This window comes from Anser anser (assembly GCF_964211835.1).
Source record: "Anser anser genome assembly, chromosome: 4".
NCBI lineage: Eukaryota > Metazoa > Chordata > Aves > Anseriformes > Anatidae > Anser > Anser anser.
Genome location: NC_139724.1, coordinates 66267773 through 66292908, shown reverse-complemented (window position 1 = coordinate 66292908; position 25136 = coordinate 66267773). Strand labels below are relative to the sequence as shown.

The following is a 25136-nucleotide window of genomic DNA, read 5'->3' as shown; positions in this document are numbered from 1 at the left end:
CTGGGGTACGTTTTATCAAGCTGTCACACTGACTTTTTTTATTTTTTTTTTTTTTAAAGCATGCGAGGTTGTTTGCGTGGGCTTAATGAGCAGAACTGTGCCAGGCCTCTGCAAGTGGGGAAGGTGAGGGAAAAAAACCCTCTGCAGACAGCCTAGCTGCAGTCAGCCAGGGCTGGCCGTAACCACCTATGGGCAGTGCCTCCCCTGGCCGCCCTGGGCTCAGCAGCAAACAGGAGAAGCAGCCCTCGAGCAAAGGGAAGGCTGCGTGCTACCAGCTAACACCAGGGCAGGGCAGAGCTGCCAGTCCTGCTGGTGACTCTGCACATCCAGCTCCCCTGAGCCGGTCACCCTGCAGAGGCCCTGAAGGAGCAGAGCTGCTGCCATTTGGTAGCTGTAGTGCAACCGCAGTGAGCGCCGCAGCTCTGTTGGTGGGGTTGGGGTGTATCGCTCATCGGTATTACAGCAGCTACTGATGGCCCCAAAGGAGATCACGGCAACACTGGCTGGGTCTATGCATGTGGTGTAAGACAGCTCCTGAACCCAGGGGCGCCAGCTCTCACCAGCTAGCACGTCCAGCAGAGAGCACGGTTTCTGGCTCTGACTTCTCCCACCGTTCATATGCAGCTGCCTTGGGGCCAGCCCGCAGCTCTGCGTGGCTCCTCCCAGGGGGGAAACCACAGCCAAATGCTCCAGCAACGCGGCTGTCATCTGCCATGGAGATGAGTTTATTAAACGCGAGGCACGTTAAATATGCTCTGTTGGGCTGTACCAGAAAGGCAAATATTTACTGGTTGCCCAAGTCTTTCTTAGAACTAAAAGCACAGCTTCTCCCATGGAGACCTGACAGTTCAGGGTGGGTTCCTCTTCTGGAATGGAAGCGCAAAAATTCACTAAATTCACTGTATTTGGGCTCCCATGGGAAAGGTGAGAGGAGTGTGGCCCTAGACTCAGATAGAGAAAAAGTTTTCAGGGGATGAGCTCTCAAACAAGGCTCTAAGATCCATGATTATGCTAATCCAATAACCTGAGGGCCATGGATGAAATCCTGAATTCATTAAAGTCAGTGACAAAATATCCCCCCCTGGGGAATGGGGAAATGAAGCAACTGAAAATTCATTATTTCAAGCTACAAGCTGATTAATGGGGTAATTTTTATACAGGGCGAGGTATGCTTTTTGTCCCCTTCTCCCAGATCCAGAAATATATCCTGGCTTGATGCTTCAGTCAACCTTTACATGGAAGATGAAAGAATCCTATTTATCAATATATTTATTTTTAAGAAGTATTGTAGATAAAAATTTTAATAGCGCCTACACTTTCTAATGGGTCTATGGCTTCAGAAAGGAAAAGGGTTTATTCTGAAAATAAATTTACTTCTGCAAAGCTCTTTTTTTTCTTAAAGAGTGTTTCAGTGAAAGAAAAAAGCCTGGAACTATGACCCTTAAAAGCTTGTAAAAAGCTGGAGGGTAATTAAAAAGAACTTAGGTGAACGTGTCGCTTTTATTGTCCTGTGAAGTCAGTCTCATGATGTCAGGGCCCTGACATGATTTTTTGTGTGAATGCTTACAGAAGCTAGTTTTGGGGTAACTGGAAATTTCACTGAATACGTTGGAGGGGAGAAAACCGTTCACTCTGGGGAAAATCCCATGTTTTGTACTGTTTCTGAAACCAGAAGCCACCTTATTCTAAGGTCAACACTCAGCTGTCTCTGTCCATTCACGTCAGTAGACTTCCCCCAACCTCCTGTTTAATCATGTCTTTTCCCCCCCTCTCTCCAGCGTCATCATGACAGGTGCATATAACAACTTTTTCCGAATGTTTGACCGAAACACCAAGCGGGATGTTACCTTGGAGGCATCCCGAGAGAGCAGCAAACCACGAGCTATCCTTAAGCCCCGGAGAGTCTGCGTCGGTGGCAAACGGAGGAAAGATGACATCAGCGTTGACAGTTTGGACTTTACGAAGAAGATCTTGCACACGGCGTGGCACCCAACCGAGAACATCATTGCTATAGCAGCGACAAACAATCTGTACATATTTCAGGATAAAGTGAACTCAGAAATGCACTAGATTTATCAATATCCCTCTCTACTTACAAACCAGCCTCTTGAGAATTGTAGAAGGATGTGATCCTCACACAAATTGTGGCTTCTGTGGTGGGATTTGTAGGTTGCATCCTTTCATCCCTCCGCCTGTATCATTATCGGTGGCAAGCCAACTATTTCCCATCACTGCAACTGTATAAGTAAAAGGCACGACTGCAAATCCAGTACTGTGGTCTGTATCGGTTCCTTTACCAAACAGGGGTATTTATTTATTTGGGGAGCGTTCCTGAGGAGGGCTGAGACTCCTCAACTCCTGACAGTCCTTTCGAGGGTCTCAGTGGTTCACAGGACCACGCTGTTCTGGTGCACTGCCTGCTTTTGCAGTCCACGGCATTTACCACATTGTTAGAGCTTTTTGCTTTATTTTATTTTACTTTTTTTCAAGTAACATTTTTCTGTCTTTCAACCAAGCCAAGTCTGTTTGTGAGTGAATGAAGGAATAGCTGCATCCCTTTAGGCCACATGGCACGGTGGAAGGGCCTCCAAAAGTCCCGCTGGCGAAAGGCTGTCCTGTCTCACCTGCCTCGTTCCCTTCTCTACAACATCTCTTCAATATTTAGTCACATTACTAACTGTGTGCTTTAACTTCCCAAGTGAATAAGTGACAGATTGATAGAGCTAGCCAGCGTATTTTAAGAAGTTCATTCTCCATCAATCTCTTTGCTCTGTTTAAAACAATAATTAGCATCCTCACCAGGTGGAGGACTATTTAAGACCTTGGTATTACTACTCCACGGGGACTGGCTGTTCAAACACGGCCTGGCAGAGTTAATACATAAACCCACACCATTGTTTGGGGGGTTGGAGTTCTGGAAGTCTTGGCTAAAAATGCCAAGCAAAGTTGCATCACTTCTAGACACCTCAGAAAATCCCTTGTTTGCTTTTTGCAGCACAATTGTTTTCATCCTGGCATTTGGGGAACACAGACAATGCCACGATCTCTGTCACTATAATAAAAAGGTACTGTGAGATGTAGCATTGCTCAGTGAATTTTAAAGTTTTTAAGTCCACTGCTAGATGACAAAGGTATTTCTGGAGAAACAGGAAAACACAAACCCTCCAAACCAAACCTTCTTCCACGTAAATACATTTCTGTGAAATCTAGCTCTAAGAGAGATCTATCACTATTTCCAAATGAATAGTGATGGAAATGGCAAGTGAAAGTACAAGGAATTGATGTACCTCATTCGGGAAGTTTATGGGAAAAGCGTAGTGGGCAGGAAGTCCTCTTCATCCAGGAGAAAATTGTCTGCCTCCCTAATAGCTCTGGCAGAAAAATTGATATCCCAAAGGATTTCTTCTCAAATCACGAATACAAGAGCACAACTGAGATGACCTGTTTATCTGCCCATATTAAAACTCCTCAGAAAAAAAATAAAAATAAAAATCTTTAAGCCATTATGCACTGATTTCCTTGGTGAGTGAAGAATGTACTGATAAAGAGATCTGCATGCTTTTGTATTTGGGTTTGGGAGAAAGGGTGGGTGAAAATCTGCTTACAAGAAGTAGAAAAACCAAGTCTACAGCTCTTTTATAGGACATCTTAACGCAGCGCGTGAAATCTGTATGTTTGAAGTTTTCTACATCAACGCTGTAAATTTTGTGTGTAGAAGCACAAACGCATGTGCATCAGTTTCCAGCCATACTAAACACATACGGTATGAAATGTGTAGGTTAGTTTTAAAGGGAATGAGGAATGTTTGTTTATAAAATACTGTATGCTCTAGCAGGCATGGACAGTATATGTACATATTTATTCTAATGAAATTTAACAAAACTGCTTTTTTTTTTTTTTCCTTGTAAAAAGGTTTAAGAATGTGGTAAATTGTATAGAAAAATTGCTAATGCCAAACTACTGCTTCAAGGGTGTCATACGATTTCTTTGACTTTTGGCCTCCTCATTAATCTTTGCAGCTCAAAAAATAAAGATTAAAAAAAAAATGCTATGAGCTCATATTGGCATTTACAGCTAGAAGTACTGTAAAACATATATTTAGCTTTTAACATTCTGAAGTAAGAGTCTATAGATAACATTATAAAGCAGATCTTAATACAACCTTTTTTCTTTCTTTTTCTTAATTTGAAGTACCTTACTCTGTTACAGCTCTGGGTACCAAAAAGATCTTGTTAAAATTAAATAAGTAAATATATCTTTGGAGCTTTATAAAACTAATGAACTACCCAACCAAAATACCATGAAGTGATTACAGAGGAAATAAATAGAAATCTTTCAAAGACCAGTATTCCCTTCACGTCTTTGACTTTGCTACTACAGCTCGGTTTCCTGGTCTTCTTGAATGTATGGAAAGTTAACATCGTCATTGTGAACGTTTCCAACTTTCTTTCTCTTTTTAGTTTGAGCTTTCAGTGGTGTAGAGTAAGTGATGGTAAAGTCGGTAAATCTGATTGTTTTGAAAGCTGTTGTTCATGGCTGCATTCTTTGTGTTGCACAAATTAGCTAACTGTTGTTGAATAAAAATATAAATATGTTAATACCAGCTTTTTCAATAAAACTACGACAAAAAAGGCATAAGGAGATGGCTTCAAGGCACAGCGTATTTTTAAGCTAGACATGAGAGGGTTGTTTAGCTCCTTTTACAAAGAAGGAAGAGTTAGGGGTAAGCAGGTAAGGTAAGTTAGGGATCAGGGTAAGATCGACACTGGCCCAGGTGAAGAACCTGAGGAGCAGCCGAGGAGCATCCTCCTTGTCACCACCTCTCTCTTTTTGCCCTCTACCTGGGAGAGGGGCCGAACCTCAGCAAGCTGGTTTGGCACACACTTAATGCTAAGAAAGGACTCACTTCCAGCCCAGATCGATGCCCGAGCCTCCCCTGGCAACTGTGATGCTTGCCCCAGACCTTGGGCCTTTCTTTTGAATCTCTCACCCTGCCTGCGTGTTCTTCACGGAGCCGCGGGGTTGGAGATGCCTCCTGGGCATCGGCATGCGTGAGTTACACCCTGAAAGGTTAAGTCCTTTTTCTGGATGCGGACCAGAATACATCGCCTCAGCTGTTAGATTAGGCAGAGTATTGCTTTGCACAGCTCTCCCAGAGCTCACACGCTAATTCCACCCCCTTCTCCTCTTTCTTGGAAGACACAGTCAATCCCACTCACTTAGATGGGCAAATATGTCTAGGCACTGCAGAGAGAAATCTCAGCTGAAAATCAACACATAAAGCAATTCACTATTTACCTTTCCAGTTTCCTTTTTCATCCCTAAATGCCCAGGACAAGCAGGAGCCAGATGGCTAGCTCTCCTGCTCTCAAAATTGTCACCAGCAGATTTAGTAGCCGCATACGGCAATCTCGCGCTGCGTGGAGTGGGGGTGTGGGGAAATGCTGGCAGAGCCACCTGCTTCCCCCATGTGCAGCCAGCAAGTTGTCTTGCTCTCAGGCAGCCTTACGTCCTTTGGTTCCTGCCAAGGCTGTGGTTTTCAATACCTGGTGAGAGGGGAAGTATAAGGATTGTTCACCTTCTACGTCCAGTTTTCAGTAACAATATTACCATCAATTTGCTCCCACTCCCAGTAGTAATCCTTTTCCATTTGCTGTCTTCTCAGCAAATTGCATTAAGTCTAAAATTAGAGCATGAATTCACTTATCTTGCCCGTGTGGCAGAACCTCAAAAGGCAACAGGATTACTAGAGTGGGTAGAGATTCAAAAAATTGGCCCTGATTTTATAAGACGCTTGGGACAGGGTATGTTTCTTTGGTTTTGTGAAGCCATGAAACAGTCTGGATGTTCGGTACATGACAGCTTGACACGCATGCTGGAAAGGTTTGCTTTCAGAGTGAAAGCTTTTATTAGCAGCGATTTTTTTTTTTCCTTCTCTCTGAAGTTGGACTAGGATCAAACTTCTACTCACATGAAAGTGAGCACAACTCTTTAGGCACTTCTAGAGCCTAAGTCAAGCCTGAGACGCGAAGCATTTCATGTGAAGCACCTGACAGAGCAAACTCCTGAGCTCCCTCAGCTCTAAAAGCTCCCCTGAATACAGATCAGCCCGTCAGGGTACAGATAATTACTTGTCTTGCCATTTGCTAAGCGGAGACAGTCAATGAGTAGGACAAGATACTTAAACCAACAATTCCATCAGACAATTATTTTAATGATCACGGTGACTATATATATACTTTGTATAACATGGCTGCTAAAAAGAATAAAACCTACTGTAGTGACTGCTAAAGGATGCAGGGTAGCACTAGTCATACTAGTAGCATGGGCATGCTGACCCAAGATAGCTCAGCAGCTCTAACTTCAACTACAGGACCAAATTCTTCAGCAGGTAACAAACTGAGAGTGCCCCAGCAAGAGTCCTTAGCAGGGAGAACCCCAGAATAACAAAATACTGTAGCCTCCTTCTGAGGGTCAGTGGCTTTCTCATCGTTTTTCCAATTGGAGGAACAAATCCTGGGAAATGTTAATTGTAAATGATAAGTAAGTAATTCAGACTGGAATTAGGGTGTCAGACTGGGGGTAGAGGGGGTGGTATCCTTCCCTGCTCTACCTATAAACGCTGACTCCAGAGTGGGATCCCCCTGTCAAGAACTTACGCCAATATTCCAGCAGCCTTGGCAGGCTACATCTTTTTAATTTTTCCTTGGCGAGGCTTGAACCCAGCCAAACATCCCTGCGGGTTACACTGGGCCGAGCTCCTTCTCAGTTAGCGGGAAGATGTGGAAGGAAGCAGAGGTTTCCCTCGGATACAAGCAATGCTGGCACTGCGGGCTGTGCGAGGCAGGAGAGCGCTCACCGTAAGCGTACGCACACCTCGGGTTGGCTCGGGGAAGAGGCGGGGAGGAGAACGTCGCTGTTTCAGTTATCGCCCTCTGACATCTCTGCTCACACCTCCCGGAGACGAAGGGCTGCAGTCTCCATTTCTCACAGCTATTGATCCAGGCCTCTGCAAACCCGGAGAGATGGTGCTGCAGCAATTGCACCGTCAACAGCATTAAAATACTCTCTGCAACCTTAAACAGCTAAAGGCTTACTTAACAGCAGAACGCAAGCTAAGCTGTACTGTTTTACCCCACCTTCCTCCACACATTTTGCAAACAAGTAGGGCTCAGCTAGGCTTCTTTTTGAAATGTTTGGCTATCTGGGGCTGTTACTGCAAGCTTGCTCGTGAGCTTCCAGGAATCCAGGGCTACCTTTCAATCTGATGTCTCCTCATCACTTGGCAGAGCCGCAAGAAATCTCTGCTGGCACAGCTTATCCCTAAGCAAAGCCTGCCCAGTGTGACCAGTCCCGAACCCAGGCTGTCCCCGGATCTGTCTGTCATTACAGGAGGGCAGAGGAGGCAGCTCCTGCTGTAACTGCAGCCTGAGGCTATTGAAGAGCGGGGTACAGAAAGATGCTGCCTGTCCCTGAGGTATCCGACCCCATTTTGCTGCCTCCCTGCTCGTTCTCCCTGCGCTGCCTTCCTTTCCACCCCCTCCTCCCATGGCTTTGCATGCTCCCAGTTGAGCCTTGGGCCTCATGGAAGCCGCACCGAGTCCCACCCCAGGACCAACCACCGCGGTCTCCCCGTCTGCCGAGCAGCCGCAGAGGAAAGGCCCGTTTGCCAACACAGAGCAGCTTCAAGTGGAAGATTTACAGGATCGCAGAGGTTGTATCTTAGCAACCAGCGATGCCTTAGGAAAGCAGGTGAGCCGTTTAAGTTTTCAGTTAAAGAGTGCACCGCGCAGAGGCAGGGGCACGCACAACGCACGAGGCCGCTCCAGCCTTCGTCAGGAGGGACGCGGCTGCCGCACGTACACCCATGTGCCAACGTGACCCGAGCCTTTTTCCTTCCCCGCACAGGCAAGTCAGGAGGAGAGATGGCCCACGGCCAAGTCATTGGCTCTCCTGCAGAAGGAAGAATGGAGAAAGGGCTGCTTTTTGCAGAGAAACCCTGAGGTTTTGTGCATTGGTCTCAGAGGAGCCAAAGCAAGGTTTTGAACAGCTTTCAGGAGGGAACAGAGAACTCCCACCACGAAAACTCACTGAAATAGGCACGTGGCTGTGATCAGCCTACAGAGGATCACGGAGGCTGGAAAAGACCTCCAAGATCATCAAGTCCAACCACTAAGCCAGCACTGCCACATCTACCACTAAGCCATGTCCCTGAGCACCACATCTACACGTCCTGTGAACGCCTCCAGGGATGGTGACCCAGCCACTTCCCTGGGCAGCCTGTTCCAATGCCTCACAAACCTTCCAGTTAAGACATTTTCCCCAATATGAAATAATGAGATCACATGAGGTGATGTGATGCAGACTCTCTTCTGTGGTTTGTACAGCTTAAACTTGGGAATGACAGCTGTTATTTTCCCTTTCAGGGCAACACCCTATTTATCACTCTTCAGAAACAGGCATCTTCCCCTCAGTTCTCTTCTTCCATACCATGTGGGTCAGGCTACAAACAGAGCCTGGCCTCCCCATGCTTTATGTGAACACCCCAAACGCCACTGCTGGCAGATTTTTCTGGCTACGCCTGCAACACGCCTGAATTTCATTCCTGAACTGACAAAGTTATAAGAAAAGCAGTAGGGGCTCTGCAAAACTTCATTTGGATGAATCACCACTTTCTGCCTCAAAAGCTTCCTGTAAAATAATTATCGCTGGCTTTTAGTGCCCATTCCATTCCATATTCCTTATTTTGAACTGTGTGGTCCTTGTTGTGCAGGGACACACTGCAACAGCGAGATGAACCCAGCGTACTCCGAAGAGAGGTACTAGGGCACCTTTATTTTTTGGAAACAAAATGCCTAGCCCCCCAAAAAGCAGCTGCTTGAGAAAAACAGTAAGAGTGGTGCAGAGTTCCTCACCTACAGATTACAATTTCTCTGCACAGAAAGGCAGGTTGTAATCCCTGACCAGTCTTGGAAGCACACCTGGCATTGCAAAGCCGGTGTGTACAAAACCCACGGGCTTCCACGGGGCTGGGAAAGGCGGCAGCCATTGTCCTTCTTGCTCTTCCCTCACGGATGCACTATTCTGGAGAAACTGAATGTAATAATGAAAGCAAAAATAAAGCAAAAAAGAAATTCTGCCAGGACAACTACCATTACCAAAGAGTACCAGGGCTGTATGAGAACTGGCACACACATGTACTCAGTGGATTTATTTGTGCTTAAAGACTATTTTATCTCCAAGCTGCAAGACAGAAGAGCTACCCTGGGCTAGAGAAACTTCAGGAAACAGGATTGAAACATTCCCATGGAGACCCACTTTTTAAATAACGATTAAAGATCAATTGAACTGTTACTAGAAGCAGCATTAGGAGAGATTTATGAATCATCCATTTATAACTCTAGGAAAGCATCTTCTGTACAGAGAAGACTGAAAAATCCATTTATTGCTAAACCATTTGCTGGAATCATCATCCGTCTCTCATGCTGGTGCGGGGGCACGCTGCACGAACAGGGCTCTGGCCTCTAACTGGATTTGGTGACTGTGAAAGGTTAATAAATTCCTTAAATGTACTTCGTGCCAGGATGTGCTTTCAACAAAATTTAGCACCAAAATGAACTAAATTTCCTTTGTATGGCATCCTCAAGGAACACACCTGGATTTTTGATTGTTTTTTTTGATGTTCTTTTTAAAACTAGAGGCCTGTTAGGGTACTCAGACACTGACGTCCACCCTGACCTTTGGGTGGCGCTTTCAGCTTTGCTTGCGGACAGATTCCTGATCAGAATTCAATCTGTTCAAGCAGACTGCCAAAGCACCTAAGCCCTATTGAAATAACATTTCCATTACCTAATTAATTGTTTGAAGCTATTCTCAGTGATTACTTGCTGAAGTTCTAGTTTGTCACCTGAGGCAACAGAATGCATTGTTGTCGTGGAAACATCTCGGCTGTCACCAGCGCTGAATAGGGAGGGAGGGACAGGAGGGGGAACTAGAGAAGAGATGCTTTGTTGAAATGCCTCACTCTTCAAAGTGAAGAAATTATTTGAGATAAAGACAGGTCACTCAGAGCTAAGCTAGGGTTTCAATGCACACCGATTTCTGAGGTGTTAGGGGGTCTGTGGGCTTGGTTCAAGCCCTTTCTAATTTAGCATGATACAGCTCCTGCCATCTCCCATGGTTAACTGCAACATTTGCAAGGCCCTTTCCGATGCCAAACCTGCTATTAGCGCAGAAAAATCCTGCCGTCTTCAAAACTGGAACAAAAACTCTGTAACAACCTGCTGAAACACAAAACAAAACAACAACAGCCCCCACCTGTTATCATCTTTCATTTACAAAGTATGTAAATTCTGTCTTTCAGGGTTTCTTTTATCAGCTTTTACCTGGTGCGTGATCTTGACCCAACCTTTCTGCTTTCCCTGAATCCATGCACAGATTTCTAGTGCATGAACTTCCAAAGCAAGAGTTGCAGCCAGAATTTCCCTTAAAACAACATGTCTTCTACATAAGTTATAATTAAACTCTGTGGCAGATTTTCTCTCTTTCTTATCAGACAGGTAATAGGAGGTTAATAAAAAGATTATAAGAAGATTTAAGCTGTGATAAGCCCCGTTTTGTTTGTTTGTTTTGCATCTAACCCATGAAAGCAGTGGAGGAGACAGTTTCCACCAGAATGGACATCAGGGCTGCCCGTTGTCACCATGCAAATGACAGCAGAAGCAGACAATGCAGATTAACACTGCAAGATCTGTGACAAAAGATGTTAGAAAAAGGAACCTCCTCAAAAAGCTGCTAAAGAACAAAGTAGCCAGAAAGTGCATTTCAGAAGATTGCCACGCACTGTTTCATATTCTCTTAGTTTATCGTTACACAGTATGTTATCACAAGGTTATTTTTTCCATTATTATGGTCTCGGGTTGTAGAAACACTGCAGTCATGACTGTGCTAGTTACTGTTTGTGGGGGAGAGGGCTTTAAACTGGGTCTGCAAATAGTTATCTATTTTTTCACAAAATATTTTCTAGTTGCATTTCCTCCCTGAAATGGAGTAAAACCAGAACCTGATTCTTTTGTTCACTGCCGGTGCCCTCTGGAGACAGCAGGAGAGGGAGAGAAAATGCAAAGTGAACCTGGAGTGCCATCTGATGGCACAAAATTAAAACCACACGGCTCATGTGCTTGCTAGAAAAAGGGCAGGTACCCTTTAAAAAAACAGAAAAGTACCACTTTCTTGCAAGAATTATTGAACAGAAAAGGAAAACAAGTGCACAGAGGCTCCTGACACAAATCTGCTCTTTCTGGACATTAATGAAACATATATAATTCACAGGCAGCACCCCTCAATGAGCACATTAACTAGACTCCCCAAGACCATATTTTCTGACTTTTTAAAGAACACACATTGCAAAAGTATAACTCATCAACACTTGGGTAATGACTTGTACCATGATGTTTTTGGCATCCTACGTCAAATCGTACATGAGAACTAAATATCTGCCAGTAATTGAGAATGGAAATGTGAATTGTTAATTACCTTTGTTCATCACTCACTGACGTCTCCATAAAGCTGATGCAGATGTCGCTAACCCTGACTAATCCAGCCTTAGAACTAATGAAATGAAAACTACAAAATGAAGGGATTTAAAAATCAAACTTAGTGTCTGTTGGGTTCTAGTCCATAAAGAGCACTTGCCCTTTTTCGCTTAAAACTTCACTTGTTTTCTTAAAATGCACACTGGCATCTAATTGAAAGATTCAGGAAAAGGGTTAAGAGAAATTCCAGCTGTCATAAGAGCAGGAATAAAGTCAGATGCATCGGCAATACCAAAGGAACTTAACTGGAAATGCAGCGGTTGTGCCATCAGCAGTAGAGTGGCATTCCTGTGCTTCACACTGAGCTATGGAGAGTGCAAGGGAAACGTTTTGTGGCAGAAAAGAGACTCAACCTTCACAGCAGCAATCCCATCTGCACGGTGCCATCAATAAAAGACACGTCACCTCTCAGCAGGCAGCTTCTGCCAGTGCTGACCCAGGGTAACAGAGACAGCACAGCCCTGGAGTAGGCTGATTTTGTCCTGGTCTGATTGTAGTAGTGGTGGCAGGTGTGAGAGGTAACTAATTGTACTCAGCCTCACTTGTTAAATCTATCTCCCCACACAAACCTTATAAAGCTGTCTCTTTTTTCTCTCTGTAGTGGTGAATCTGTGGAAGGGAGGAGGATGCAGCAGGCTGTAATTCTGTTGGGGGCAGACAATCTGGACAGATCCACTGCAGGGGGATTGCTTCTGCTGAGGCTCACATGAAGCCTAGTGAGCCATCTTCAAACAGGTAGTGCCATCAGTCTCTGGGACTACACCCACCAACCTAGATCAGGCTATGAATGTCTGGGCTGCAAGGTTGTGCTTGAATTGTTAGTATCTCACTGCCTTGGGAGAACATCTTAATTTTGTGTGTGTTTGAATCTAGTGACCTTCTGTTTGCAGTCAATTGTGGGAAAACTTGCTTGTTGTTCTGGAGGAGTAGTGAGAAGGCACTGGAAAACATCAGAACTTCACTGCTTTGTTTTCCTTGTTGCAAAGCGAGACAGTTAAGGAGGAATTCATGTTCCAACCCACAGGCCATCTGGGAAACAACAAGAGGGGAGTTAAGGCTAAGAAAGCTTACCAGAGAAAAGAGGTTGGGGATGGACTGCCAACATCTAGTCCTGAGGATATAATGCTTTGATAGGAAAACCCTAAGGGCATGTTTTATAAGATGTGGGCATACTAAAGTGTCAGATGGCTCTGGTGCAACAACTATGTATGTACTGACTACAGACATGCCCCACCTTACTCACGTACTGGACGTGCACCTGCTTCTTGACTAAAATGCTGACTATCAGTAACCTCCTGCTATTTGTTTTCTGCTATGTTTTGGGAAGTGTGATTACACACGTTCTTTTCCATAGAATTGCAAAGAAACTGGTGGCCTCACCATCAGTTTCAGCCCCTCAGAGGAAAGACTCTAAGAAACTCAGTCCTCAACTAAGAATGTGCCATAGATCGCATCACTTATTGCACAAAGTTACATGAAAAATTGTCAGACGAATGCTGAGGAGCGAATTGTGAAGCTGCAGTCTTACAGAAGCTGTTTGCTGTAGCTGGCAGTGGGAAGATTCTATTCTGTATGCTTGCTTCTATACCAATGTAAAATATTTTGTAAAGGAAGGGTGAAAGTAGTTTGTCCATGTTCATGTCTGGCTTCACAACCTAAAGAAAAGTTTCATTTGATTGGAGATGATGAAAATGCAAGTTTTCCCAGTGCAGAATGTCCTTCCTTAATCGGAGGGTGAATCTCATCTTTTGCACTTTGGATTATAACTTACAAGAGGAAGTTGCAGGATGCTAATGACCTTTTATTTTTATTTTTTTTCCCAGAACAAAAGCTAATTACAGCTTTTGAGTAACGGAAGGAAAGCAAAGGAACCATTTTAAGGCATATAACCAAAAGCTGTTTGTTTGGTTTCTAGCCATCCCTATTTGCATTTAAATGACATTTGCACGTATGTGTTAGCTGTTAGAGCAGCTATATTATCTCTTCATATTTTGGTGAGTTCCAACTAACTTTTGCTGCATGGATTAGTATTTGCTTAACTTAATCATTAAGTGGCTGTTCTTCTGTCATAACTCTCTGCTGTTCAAACAATTGCAGGTGTAAAGCTGAGATGGGAGCACAGCCCCCAGTGAAGGACAGTCCCCTTCATTTGCTACTGACCATAACCCTTGCACTGAAAGGCTGCAATGTATCTGGCTAGTGTTAAGAATATATTCATAATTGTGAAATTCATTTTGCCTTTTTCAGTGGAAATAGAGAAGCCAAGAGACAGATGGACATTGGAGTGCTCCGGAAGGTGGCATATCACTTTATGTCAAAGGCTCATGCTCAACTTTGTAAGGAACCACAGTGCTACCCCTAAGGTAACATCCTTATTACCATGTATTACGAAAAATTGCAAGCAAATCTGTAATTAATAACAGCAATTTTATGACACTTGAGAAGACTAGTTTGTTCTGGGAAATAAAAAAACAAAACATGTAATTCCTACATATCTACTCATTTCTTTTTCCAGAAGCACTGGGCAAAATGCAAAGTATAAACTCCTTGCATTCCTGCCTAAAGCAAGAGGCTGTTAGTCATTACAGAGTGGGCTCTTAAGTTATTCAGGATTTCTATATGTGCCGAATTGTTCTTCTGTGCTTATAGAAGAATGTACCAGTTTGAGAACAAGCAGTACTTTTACATGTTAGAGGATGGAATTCAAATAATGAATATTTACTTTAATTTTGTATATTCTAAATGCTAAAGCTGAGCTTACAGAACAGCTGAACCTAATTTAGATGTGTCAATAGCCATGTAATATCTTCTTCCTCCTCCTCAGTTAATTAATACTAATTCAAAAGATTGAATTATCAGCCTAGAAAAAGGGCACCTATCTTTGGAACTGTTTATAATTCATTATGTCTTCAAAATTAAATAAGAAAATAATAAATGTAGAATTGAATAATTAACAGCAGCTGCCACGTTCTGTCTCTCTCCTTTGCAGTTCAGGAAGATGAACTGTTTTGGAATATAAAGATGTGGCACACAGCAGTAGAACAAAGTTATTTTGTGCTCTGCTTGCCTGCAAGATTTGAGGTAGTTGGAAACACCCTTTGCAAAAACACTTTGCTTGGGATTGCAATCACACTTCGTAAGAATTAGTGATTTCATCAGCTATAATTTAGAAATATTTGCGAAAGGTTTCAGTACGCTGAACACTATACAGACAAGAAAATGGAGTATCTATCCATGATGTTACTGTTAATGTACCCTCTTTTTCCATTAAAAAATTGAACTGTCTCCATCAAACAGGGCTGTGCCCCTCTGTGCTTTCCCTATTAATTCCTCTCAGACTTGGAGGTCTTCGCCTAACTAGTTTTTAAGAGCATCACAAGGTTTCCCTATTGACCCCCGAAGAGGGTAACAGCCTCCAGCCAGCAGTTTGCTTCATGACAACCCCCCAAATTTCCCTCTAAGCAGCACTGAATGAGGCAGTGGTGTTTTGGAGGGCAAAGTGACTGTGTAAGTAATGACAACAAAACACTCATTTCCTTCCTACCATATTGTAGTCTTGTGTCAGAGGCTCTCTGCTGTTATGGTTCCTACACTGAGTTGGTCAGGATTGTTTTCTTTCCTCTCTACAGTGTGGAAGCTGACACAGGCACTGAGAGCACTAGGGGGGCACTTCTCAGCTCCCTGTTCTCACAAGGATTCAAAGTCCAACTCGGCTGTTTGCCCTGGGCTGAAGCATAAAGACAGACATGCAAAGATTAGAGGAGTTGTGTGCAGATAGCAGTTTCAGAAATCTAGCTCATCATCTAACCTGCCAGTACTGAGCAGGTGAGCTATTTTTCCCTTACAACTATAAGCCAGTATCACCTAATAATTTCCTGAGAAAGTCATAAACTACAATTTTCAAAGTTGTTGGAGTTAAGCCTCATAACAATATGTTATATATGGGAACAGAGGTACCTGGATTAATGCTTTTGTCTTGCAACCCTTTCCATCTGACTTCAGTCAAATTTTCCCTTTTTGTGACATGTAATAACTTCTTCACAATGCACCAAAGTTAGTAAATTGACATCTTTATGCAAGGAGTAAAAGCTTTTTTTAAAAAATTAATGCTAGTTCTGAATACCAAGACTGTTTTTTTTTTTTCCTCCTGACAAACATGTGAATAGAAGTTTCAAAATTATGTGTATCTAAGGAAAAATGCATCTTTAGAACCTAAATTTCAGAACCAGGAAGAGCATTTAGATCTTCAAAAGGAGCCTACAGATTTTCTAGAAAAAAAAAGGAGGAGAAAAGGCAAAGTTTGGCTTAGCTGGTCTCCTTTTGGCTGGAAATAAGCCAATCTATATCAAAATTTGCATTTACCTGCAGGTAAAGCTTACACTATTTATTTTCCCCAGGTAGGAAGAAGAAATGGCTGATAGTTTTCAAAATTAAAAGTATCCTGAAGACATAATTCCACTTCAGATTTTCTGATCGGCTCAGACATGACCAGGTCTGAAACATCAGGCTCAGCTAATTGCCTGGGAATCTGGCAGCGTGGCTATAGGTGCTTTTGGGTTCTTCTTCCCAGCTGCAGCCTAAAGTGTGATGTTCAAGATGGTGCTTGATAGTTGGAGCACAGCCAAATGCTTAATTTTTTTCCAGGTTTCCCCTTCTCTATCAATTTTCACTGACAATGCTTCCCCCATACACCTCAAGTTGATGACTGGCATGCCAAGGCAAAAACAATATGAATGCAGGATCAGTGAAAGTAGTCGAGGAAATAACATGATGCTTGTGCTACACACACATCCAGTGGTTCAGAAAGTAGTAAGTCACAACGAAAGCAGAGGCACACAGTATATTTAAGATTTCATAGCTATAAAAACTTGGCCTAATGTATACACATTTGACTGCTAGCTTGAAATAATGTGAAGTACAACTTCAGGTATCTCATGCAAGAAAATTTTCATCCTAAACAAACAGCTTTCACTGGAAAACACAATTATCAGTGCAACGTGAACAACTGCTGAAAGTGTCAAAGCATAATGAACAAATGTTCTACTCATTTAATTCAAGTTTATCTTTTGTATTTATTTGCACAATACAAATCATTAAACAGACGTTCTTTTCAGTTTCCACTGTAGACTTTTACATACTGTTTTCAGTTGCTTTGGCTTGTCTGTACCATCACAATCTTATTATCTGGTGTTTGACATTCACATGCCAGCATGGATTATACCTTAGTGTCATACATGTAGTGATCATAACCAATTAGAACAAATACTGTGTTTTGTACAGAATATTTAATGCAAAATAAAAGCTTGAGAGATTTTTTTTCCTTTTTTATTTTTTACAGCCTTGCTGAGGTGTGAAATGGTGTGCTTTTCAAAAAAACACTTAAAATCATTATCTTCTGGACAAATAGTGAAACAATGAGCTCTGTACATAACACCACCAGGTACTGATTATATGATCACCTTTTTCTGGAATACACCAAATAAATACAAGCAATATATGCAACATAAGCTGTTGTCAGCTACCTATTCTAACTCATGCCTGTGAAAATACATATGGGCATGTTGTGAATATTTAAACAGTAAAGTGCTTATAACATCGAGCAAGTAAATGTATCTAGTGTCGTACCACAGGCAAACAGCATGTTCATTTTGGACAAAATAGTCTCCATGCAATTAGTCAGCAGCAATCCCCTGCATTCATTTACAATATTAAACTAGTATAACATCACTTCGGTCATATGGGGTTTTAAAGTCAGGATACAGTGTATACACTTACAAACCTCAACCAATGCTCTACATTAACGTACATTTTGAGCATTGCTACAGCAGGGTGGTTTTTTTTTGTTTTTTTCCTTTTTAAGCCAAACCTTTGGTAGTATAAATGCACCATACATTGAAGATACCATCGAACCAATATGACCTCATTATGCAGCTGACAGGAATGGGAAGAAGAAAAAATCAAAAGCAAATTTAATGGCTTTATGCACTGTGCTCCTCCAGTCATGCTCTATTTTCACATGCCTCCCTGCAGGTAGGAGTTTAGACATGCAATTCAAGCAAGTGATTGCTTTCAGTTCAAAGACAGGCCATTTACTGCCAAGACGACCTTCCAGAATTGTGCTGAATTCAATTATACTTCCCTGCCTCAAATTCAACAACACTTTCTTAAACTCATTGCTTGCCTTCAGCACAATATCTTTGGTTATGTCATCTTCCTCTACTGACTTGGTTCCGTTTTTGCTGCTGAAAGGCATACCCACAGTTATTTCAAATTTGTACCGATCAAACATTTTCATGTGGCAGTTATGCTTTGTCAAATACTTGAGACGACACAATTCTTCCTCCTCCAAAGTGACATTTTTGGGGTCACAGAGAGGGTACGTTTCACCATACAAGCATCTCATCCAATCACCGATAAAAAGTGGAAGCATATTTATTGCAGACTCTGCACTATTGTCAATTTCTGTAACACGCACATACTTGAACCGCCCAGTCCACGTCACTCTGTGTCCTTCCAGGTGACTACATAAAATCTGAGTACGTGCCATGTTAGTCTCCTTCCACGATCGGGGTCCACAGAGGAAAGCATACTGATTCCATGTCAATGTGGAGTTGTAAACTTTCATTCCCTCTGATCGATACACATAGAACCAACAAAACAACACTACAGCTGTAATCCACACCAAAATGAGTTTCACAATCGAGCTTCGAGTAAGGGATTTAACCATTTCAACTACAGAGAAGTTGACTTTCGTCCACCATCGGAAGAGCAGAGGAACAGCACACAAAACTAGAGTCACTACGATTTTCACGAGCTCCAGAGACACAAACCACTTAATGAAATGAACAAGACACATCAGTGCAATGCCTACGCCTAGCACTGGGAGTGCAAAGAGAAACAGAAAATAACCAATTGATGCACGAATGAGCCCAATGCCAGAGGACTCCTGCAGAATGACCACAGAGAGTTCACACCACATAAAGCAGACTAGATATGGGACCAGGTAACAGTAGGTGCCTTTAAAATTCCGTAGTTGTGCCATTCTAAAGAAAAGATAGAACAAATACAAGAACAAAAGGCATGGGATACTTACATTTATCACAAAGAAATGGCCTACAGGAACAGTGAAGAAAGTTTTACCTAAGAATTTCAAGAAGCCAAAATTCCCAGGTAATACCTGCAATAGGGATAAGCAACCAGTTGCTATCTCGGTCATTAATGCTCTTCGTGTGTAAGGTTCTGCACATGTGCTTAAACTCATGTAACTTGTCACTGTGAAGAAAACGGAGATGGTAGCTAACTCTGAGCATGGTATACAGTCTTTGCTTGCTATAGGGAAGGAAAAAATTACAAAGAATACAGAGAGTAAAAAATAAATGTATGGCTCTAAGTGATTCCATCCAAAGTTCACTTCAGCTTGCTCAACATCTAGGTTTGGTTCAAAACGAAGGAGTAAGTCAGTCAAAGTGCGGAAGTTTTCCCAGGCCTTACTGTCCTGAAAAACTTTCAGTGTGCAAATAACCATAGAAATGAAGGACAAATAGAATATGACTAATGGAATAATGAAGGCAAAAAAATCAATTGTCAGATTACTGATGATGAAGAAGAAGATGAGAGCATTGATATGGTGTGTTGGAATAATGGTAGACAACCAGTGCATTCCTGCCTTTGATGCCATATCTATCAGATATTCTTTAATTTCCATAATGGCATGAAGTGGGTATTTTACAACCTGGAAAGAGAGGGAGAGAGAAGCATTTTATTTATGAGCAGTTTTGTATCTGTACATCACAGATGATCATAGCTGAAGCAGTAGCAGTAAATTGTCTAACCTTAGTTGACATGAAAAGATATTTATTTGAAAAGAATGTTGCCAATAAACTGAGATTACTTTGTCTGATATTATTAGATCTGTTTTGATTAATTCAGTCAGGTGAAGCACAGAGGCTATTTTGATTTCAGGAAAGATGAATTTCATTACCTTTGACACATAATTAAATGGCTTCCTTGTCAAATACTCTGCTCCGTTAACATCTTACCGAAGATAATACAGAACTGCAGCCATGTAGTTAATCTTAAATCATTACTTGAGGCGTGAGTACTGTAGCTTTAAAGCATTTAACTCTACCACTGTTCTGCAGGGATTATGTTATAGGTTCTAATGAAAAGGACTTACAGAAAGTCTTTACAGCTGTGGTTTAAGAAAAAATCCTTCCCAAGTACCTATGGATGCAGCTGTCAAAGTCTGTTTTGTAAACAGCAGAAATACCTTTATATTTACATGCATGTGTGTATTCATATGTAGTAATTACGGCTGTTCTTTTAACCTCATAAGAGTAACTGTACATGGTCTTAAAAATCTATCTTGTGGCATTTCCCAATTCAGTCATATGACAACAGAAGAAATGCTGGATCAAATCCTCTGGCAACCACACACTTAACCTCTGAACAACAAAAAGTTACAGGATCTTTTTTTTTTTTTCCCAAGCAGTTATTCAAATATTACCATCTGCACGTTAGATACTGCAAGCAAACCCTCCCCCGTAAAAAGTCAATTTTTAATGTTGTCCCAGAACTTATGCTTTTATATTATTTACAGCAGTGGAAAGTCCAAGAATGCTTCAGTGAAGATCTATGCATTGTGATGAAGCGGGGTAACAAACACAATGACTTTGGCATAAGCCTGTTTACTAGCAAAAGTATCTGTGTTGTTCTTTATAAATGCATCTCTTTCAGAATAATAGTTATTCAAAATATTGGAAAAAAAGACACCCCCCCATCCCTTTTTAAAAAACAAACAAAACCATAAAAAGTCAAAAAACCCTACCATATGATAACGGACAATGAAATGACAACAATGACAACAAACTCAAGTTAGTAGTCAAAAACCCGCTTCCTCACTTGAAATTTACACTGGTACTGAATGCGTGCTCCTTAATTTTCCCTTCTCCTTTCACTACACCTAGAGAATTATCAGTATAGAAAGCCACTGACAGCAAGTTTCATCATTCTTGAATTCCTTCATAATACAACCTTTTTATACTTCAAGGTTATGGATAATTTTTCCCACCTTCTTGTTCCTGTTTATGTAAGGAAGATTTGAAGTATATAAAAATAACTGTAATAAAAATGTGGCTGTTATGATAGGGCCATTTGAATCCTCATTGAGATCTAATGAAGTTAGATTGTCCCCTTGCAAGGAAAACCATTACTCCTCTCTCTTAAATATATTCCTCATATATATGAAGCTATAAACACATACGAAGTAAAGTTCAAAACCAAATTGTAACAATAATTCTCATACTGTTTTACTGAGACTAAACATCAGCTTTGAGAGTCGAGTGCAAGTCACCTCTGTCTGAAATATGCAAGTTAAGAGTTCTTCAAAATAACCTGTTCATTATTGTCTTTTTACCTTCAGTCGCAGGGGTAACTCTTCAGGAGTCTTCCCTGCCAGTTCACCATCTTCCTCTTCCTGCATAATCAGGTTAGACGGGATGATTCCCTTTGCATATTTCTTGGTAATCTCCACAAAGTCATCCAAAGCAATAAATTTTTTAGCTAAGAGACAAAATACAGACTTTTAGATAAGCAGTATCCCTACAACATTGTCCTGATTATGTGTGTTGGAATATTAATTTTAGAATCATAGAATATCCCGAGTTGGAAGGGACCCACAAGGATCGAGTCCAACCCCCGGCACCACACAGGTCTACCCAAAAATTCAGACCATATGACTAAGAGCACAGTCCAAATGCTTCTTAAACTCCAACAGGCTCGGTGCCGTGACTACGTCCCTGGGGGGCCTGATATTTTCTTCCCTGTTATTAAAGTTCTACTCTGAGCTTCAAGAACTGAACTACTGATAACACAGGCTTCCCTAGCAACTTGCTCCGAGATCTGTGCTAAAAACAACCAGCTGCTTTTGCCAGCAATATGACTACTCTAAATCTTGTCAGACCAGTAGGTAATTTTATTTTACTCATAAGTAGGAAAACAAAGTGAGTGACTGTAGCTTATCTGCAAGTATTCCAAGGAAAATAGACTGCTGGATTAGGTTACACAGTTTTAATCACAAGTTATCATAGCTCTGGTAATTTTGCGAGAAATCTTTAACTAACATCTACACCAAAAAGAAATAATTGCACAGAAACAGTACTGATTTAGTAACGATTTATCTGTACACTATTAACTGAAAACTGACTTCTGATTAGGTGTTTAATAGACATTTTTCCAATTTCATACCTTACAGACAGATGTGATCATGGGAAATGTTCAATTATTTATAACTACAGGACTATAAGTTAATTTAGTGTATTAATTTAATATGCTTTGTCTATACAAAAGTCCTCCCTCAAACTATATTAACTGTGATTTAAAATACCCAGCCACAAAATACACTTTGCTCTGTTGTACACAGAGACAAAATTCTATCACTGCCTATTTGTAAAGTATCTGAATAAGAAGCATGATTTATTTACTGGTATGATGCATCTTTTCCACTAACATTTTGTCACCAACTTGATAATACGGTTGCAATTCAGTGGCAACACACAACACAATGAAGGCTTTTGCTAGAGGCCCTCAGACAAACGTCTCGAGTTTCAGAATAGAGTAAGCTAAAATCAAGTAAGATGCTTTCTCTGGAAGTTCAGAAGGAAACTGAGATAGTAATCTGTAACAAACACATCAATTTAAAATTATCAAGTTTTGCAACATCATTACATTGCTGTTCCCTGAGCTCTCACTACAAGGGGAAGGTCAGGGAGCAGTGACACTGTTGTGCAGTATCAGGAGCACGAGGACACAAACACTGGCGGCCAGCAGCTCTGGAAATCCTTACCCACTCCTGTGAGTAGAAGGGAAGCAAGAGATTACTTCAGAGATCTCTAGGGATGCTGCAAGATGATTTATACACTGCTTCCAACTCGTTTCATAGCCAGTGCCTTGAATTAGCATGGATTAGCCAGTTTCTATGGTAGACAAGCTTGATGTCGTTTGTAAAGTAGGATAATTAACAGCAACTTTTTCCATACGCTAAAGCAAATGACACTGCTGTAGATATGAAAGACTTTTGAATGACAAAGATCTGTAACACACCTCCTACACAGTCAGTTTAGCTAGTCAGCTGATAAAAAGATACCAAAGCTGGATTGCTTAATACTAGTTTAAGATTTTAAAGAGACAGAAAACTGAATTGATTCACTAAGTTTAACACCAGAGGATTAGTGGGTTTGAGTCTGTTTTTCTTCAACTTTTACAAAAATACAGTATTTATGGAAGCCATTTAATATTAAAAAGATACAAATATTTTATAAAAACCTGTAGATACAGAACAAAAGGCATTTGTGTAAAGATACCTGCTACAGGAAGAGGTGTGTTAAAGGAGTTCAGTGGAAAAATGGCAACGTACGATTTATCTTTTCCTTCAGTCCCACAACTTGGACGTTTTCTTTTGCTTTTATTTTTAAATTTTTTATTTTGCCATTGTATGAACCTGTATGCCCTGAAAAATACCACATGGTATGCCTCCCAAGAAGCAGTTTAGTTTTCTGCTAGCTATTCTTTTTCATTCACCAGCTGTAGGGCTGCATCACTGGCACACAGAGATCAGGGAGGCTCCTCACTTGTCCTTGGTGGGCTCCAGGTCAGGCCCAATACCAAACAGGCTATCTACATTTATTGTTGTCTTTGGACAAGATATATAGAAGTAAGATGGTCTTTCTGGTGTGGAATCAGCAAGCAGACATGACTAGAACCTCACAAAAGTTCCTTAAAGGCACTCCTACAGGTTCATGGGGTATCCTGAGAAGGAAAGAGTTATTAATTTACTGGGTATAGATGGCCTGCAAAGTGTAATGGCATGTATATTCTCAAGCATGCAACGACTGTCCATTGACAAACATCAGCTTTAATATTCTATTTATGCCTTCATTAAGCATACCCCAGATCAGGTATCTGGAAACAAGCTACTGGCTTAAAAATTATCTTCCAAGCATTGGCAATGTATTAAAACTGAAGGAAAAATTTCCTGCTGGCAAGAGAAATGCAGAAACTCTGCGGATCAGAGAAGTAAATGCAGGATAGTAACAGCTGTCTTGCTCATCCATGAAAAGATAAAAGCTCTCTAGAGGAGAAGGTAACAGCTTAACTCCTACTTTAAGTGTTTGATGAAAACTTTTCGTTTTTAAATGTTATTAGTATTTTGTCACCCAAGTGTCTCTCAAATTGATATAAAAAGCGTATGTTGTAGATTCTACTTTATTATTCATAGATTTTTTTTTCTTCAATTTGGTTATGACAAATTTCCCTGCCTCCCCCATCCGCCATAGGAAAAGAAAAATATGCACATCAATTTCTGCCTACGCTGACGTGTAGGTTCATTTACTCTCCTGTTATTTTATCTGCCATTTAAGCCTTAAAAAAGGCGGGGGGGGGGGGGGGGGGGGGCTAGTTCCTTTTCTGAAACTTTGAATTACTGAAGAATCCAGAACAAGTGACTTGCTTTGCACTCATGCTCTATCAGCAGGTATCATTTCAGCTAAGGAATGGAAAGAGCACCAGTCTCATCCAGTGAACACCTATGCGATGCAACTCCAATGAACTCACATACATCTGCTTTACAATACGATGACCAGACAGTGAAACACAGCAATTTTATCCTTATCCTATTTAGAGCTTTCCAAAAGTGGCAAATTAGTTACAGGAACATCTGCCCTACTCTCATGGAAATTTTGATAGGACTAGAAGTTTGGTCTTCAAAATACTATTTCTCCCTGTCATGACTCCCTGATTTATATACACAGGCACGTGTCCCTCCTCCACTTTTACTTCTATTAAAATTAACAAATCTGAAATACTCTGTTCTTTGGAGTGCCAGCTGCATAACTTGATTCTGAAGTCACCTGTGTAATGAACACGATCCTTGAAGGTAAAGGCCAAACTGAGCTGGTGAAATGTAAATTTAATCTTTCAAGAGGTTTAAATGCACAAAACCCAGGTTTGGCTCACCAATCCACGTATGACACCTTAGTTGCATGTATTCTAAGCTACAGATATATTAGTTATATGATGTGGGACATTTAACAGAGTTTTTCAAGAATTGATCTAGATTTTGTATAAACTAATGCATTTCAAGGAAATGAGATTTTCATGACAAGCGATTCATTAAACCTTGCTAGATAACATAATTTGAAAAGTACATATGCTGCACTGTTTGTAAAACATATTCTTAACTTAAAGCCTTCTTTAATTTTAACCTGTTTTCCAATTTTCTTTTTTTTCTGTTATAAAAGTAATCAACGCATCTAAGTATTAGCAGCACAAGCATACTATTAGCACAGAAATTCAGAGTAAGCCAGAGCAATGCTCCACAAAGTCCAATCTCCTTTGACACCAGTGATAATGCCCTAGAGGAAGATGCGTAACCACAATCATCTGGTTTCTTCATGAAATCCTCAGAAAACTTAACTCATCTCCTTTAGGACTGAAAACCACAAAACATTCATATTGAACACATCCTTAATTTTATTTGCCACTCCT

At 41.3% G+C, this 25136-nt stretch overlaps 2 protein-coding genes across 2 annotated transcripts in view; one reads left to right on the top strand and one right to left on the bottom strand.

Moving 5' to 3' along the window:
* Nucleotides 1-2269, top strand: part of PPP2R2C (protein phosphatase 2 regulatory subunit Bgamma) — a 190339-nt gene extending 188070 nt beyond the window's left edge. The window contains 1 exon segment of the mRNA XM_083834463.1: nt 1779-2269. Within this exon segment, the coding sequence (XP_083690589.1) occupies nt 1779-2070 (292 nt within the window). The 3' untranslated portion in view covers nt 2071-2269.
* Nucleotides 2270-16646: 14377 nt separating this feature from the next.
* Nucleotides 16647-25136, bottom strand: part of WFS1 (wolframin ER transmembrane glycoprotein) — a 35854-nt gene continuing 27364 nt past the window's right edge. The window contains exons 7-8 of the mRNA XM_083834459.1: nt 21010-21155; nt 16647-19326 (exon numbers count right to left, since the gene is read on the bottom strand). Coding sequence (XP_083690585.1) covers nt 17518-19326; nt 21010-21155 — 1955 coding nt within the window. The 3' untranslated portion in view covers nt 16647-17517. The remainder of the gene's footprint in view (nt 19327-21009; nt 21156-25136) is intronic.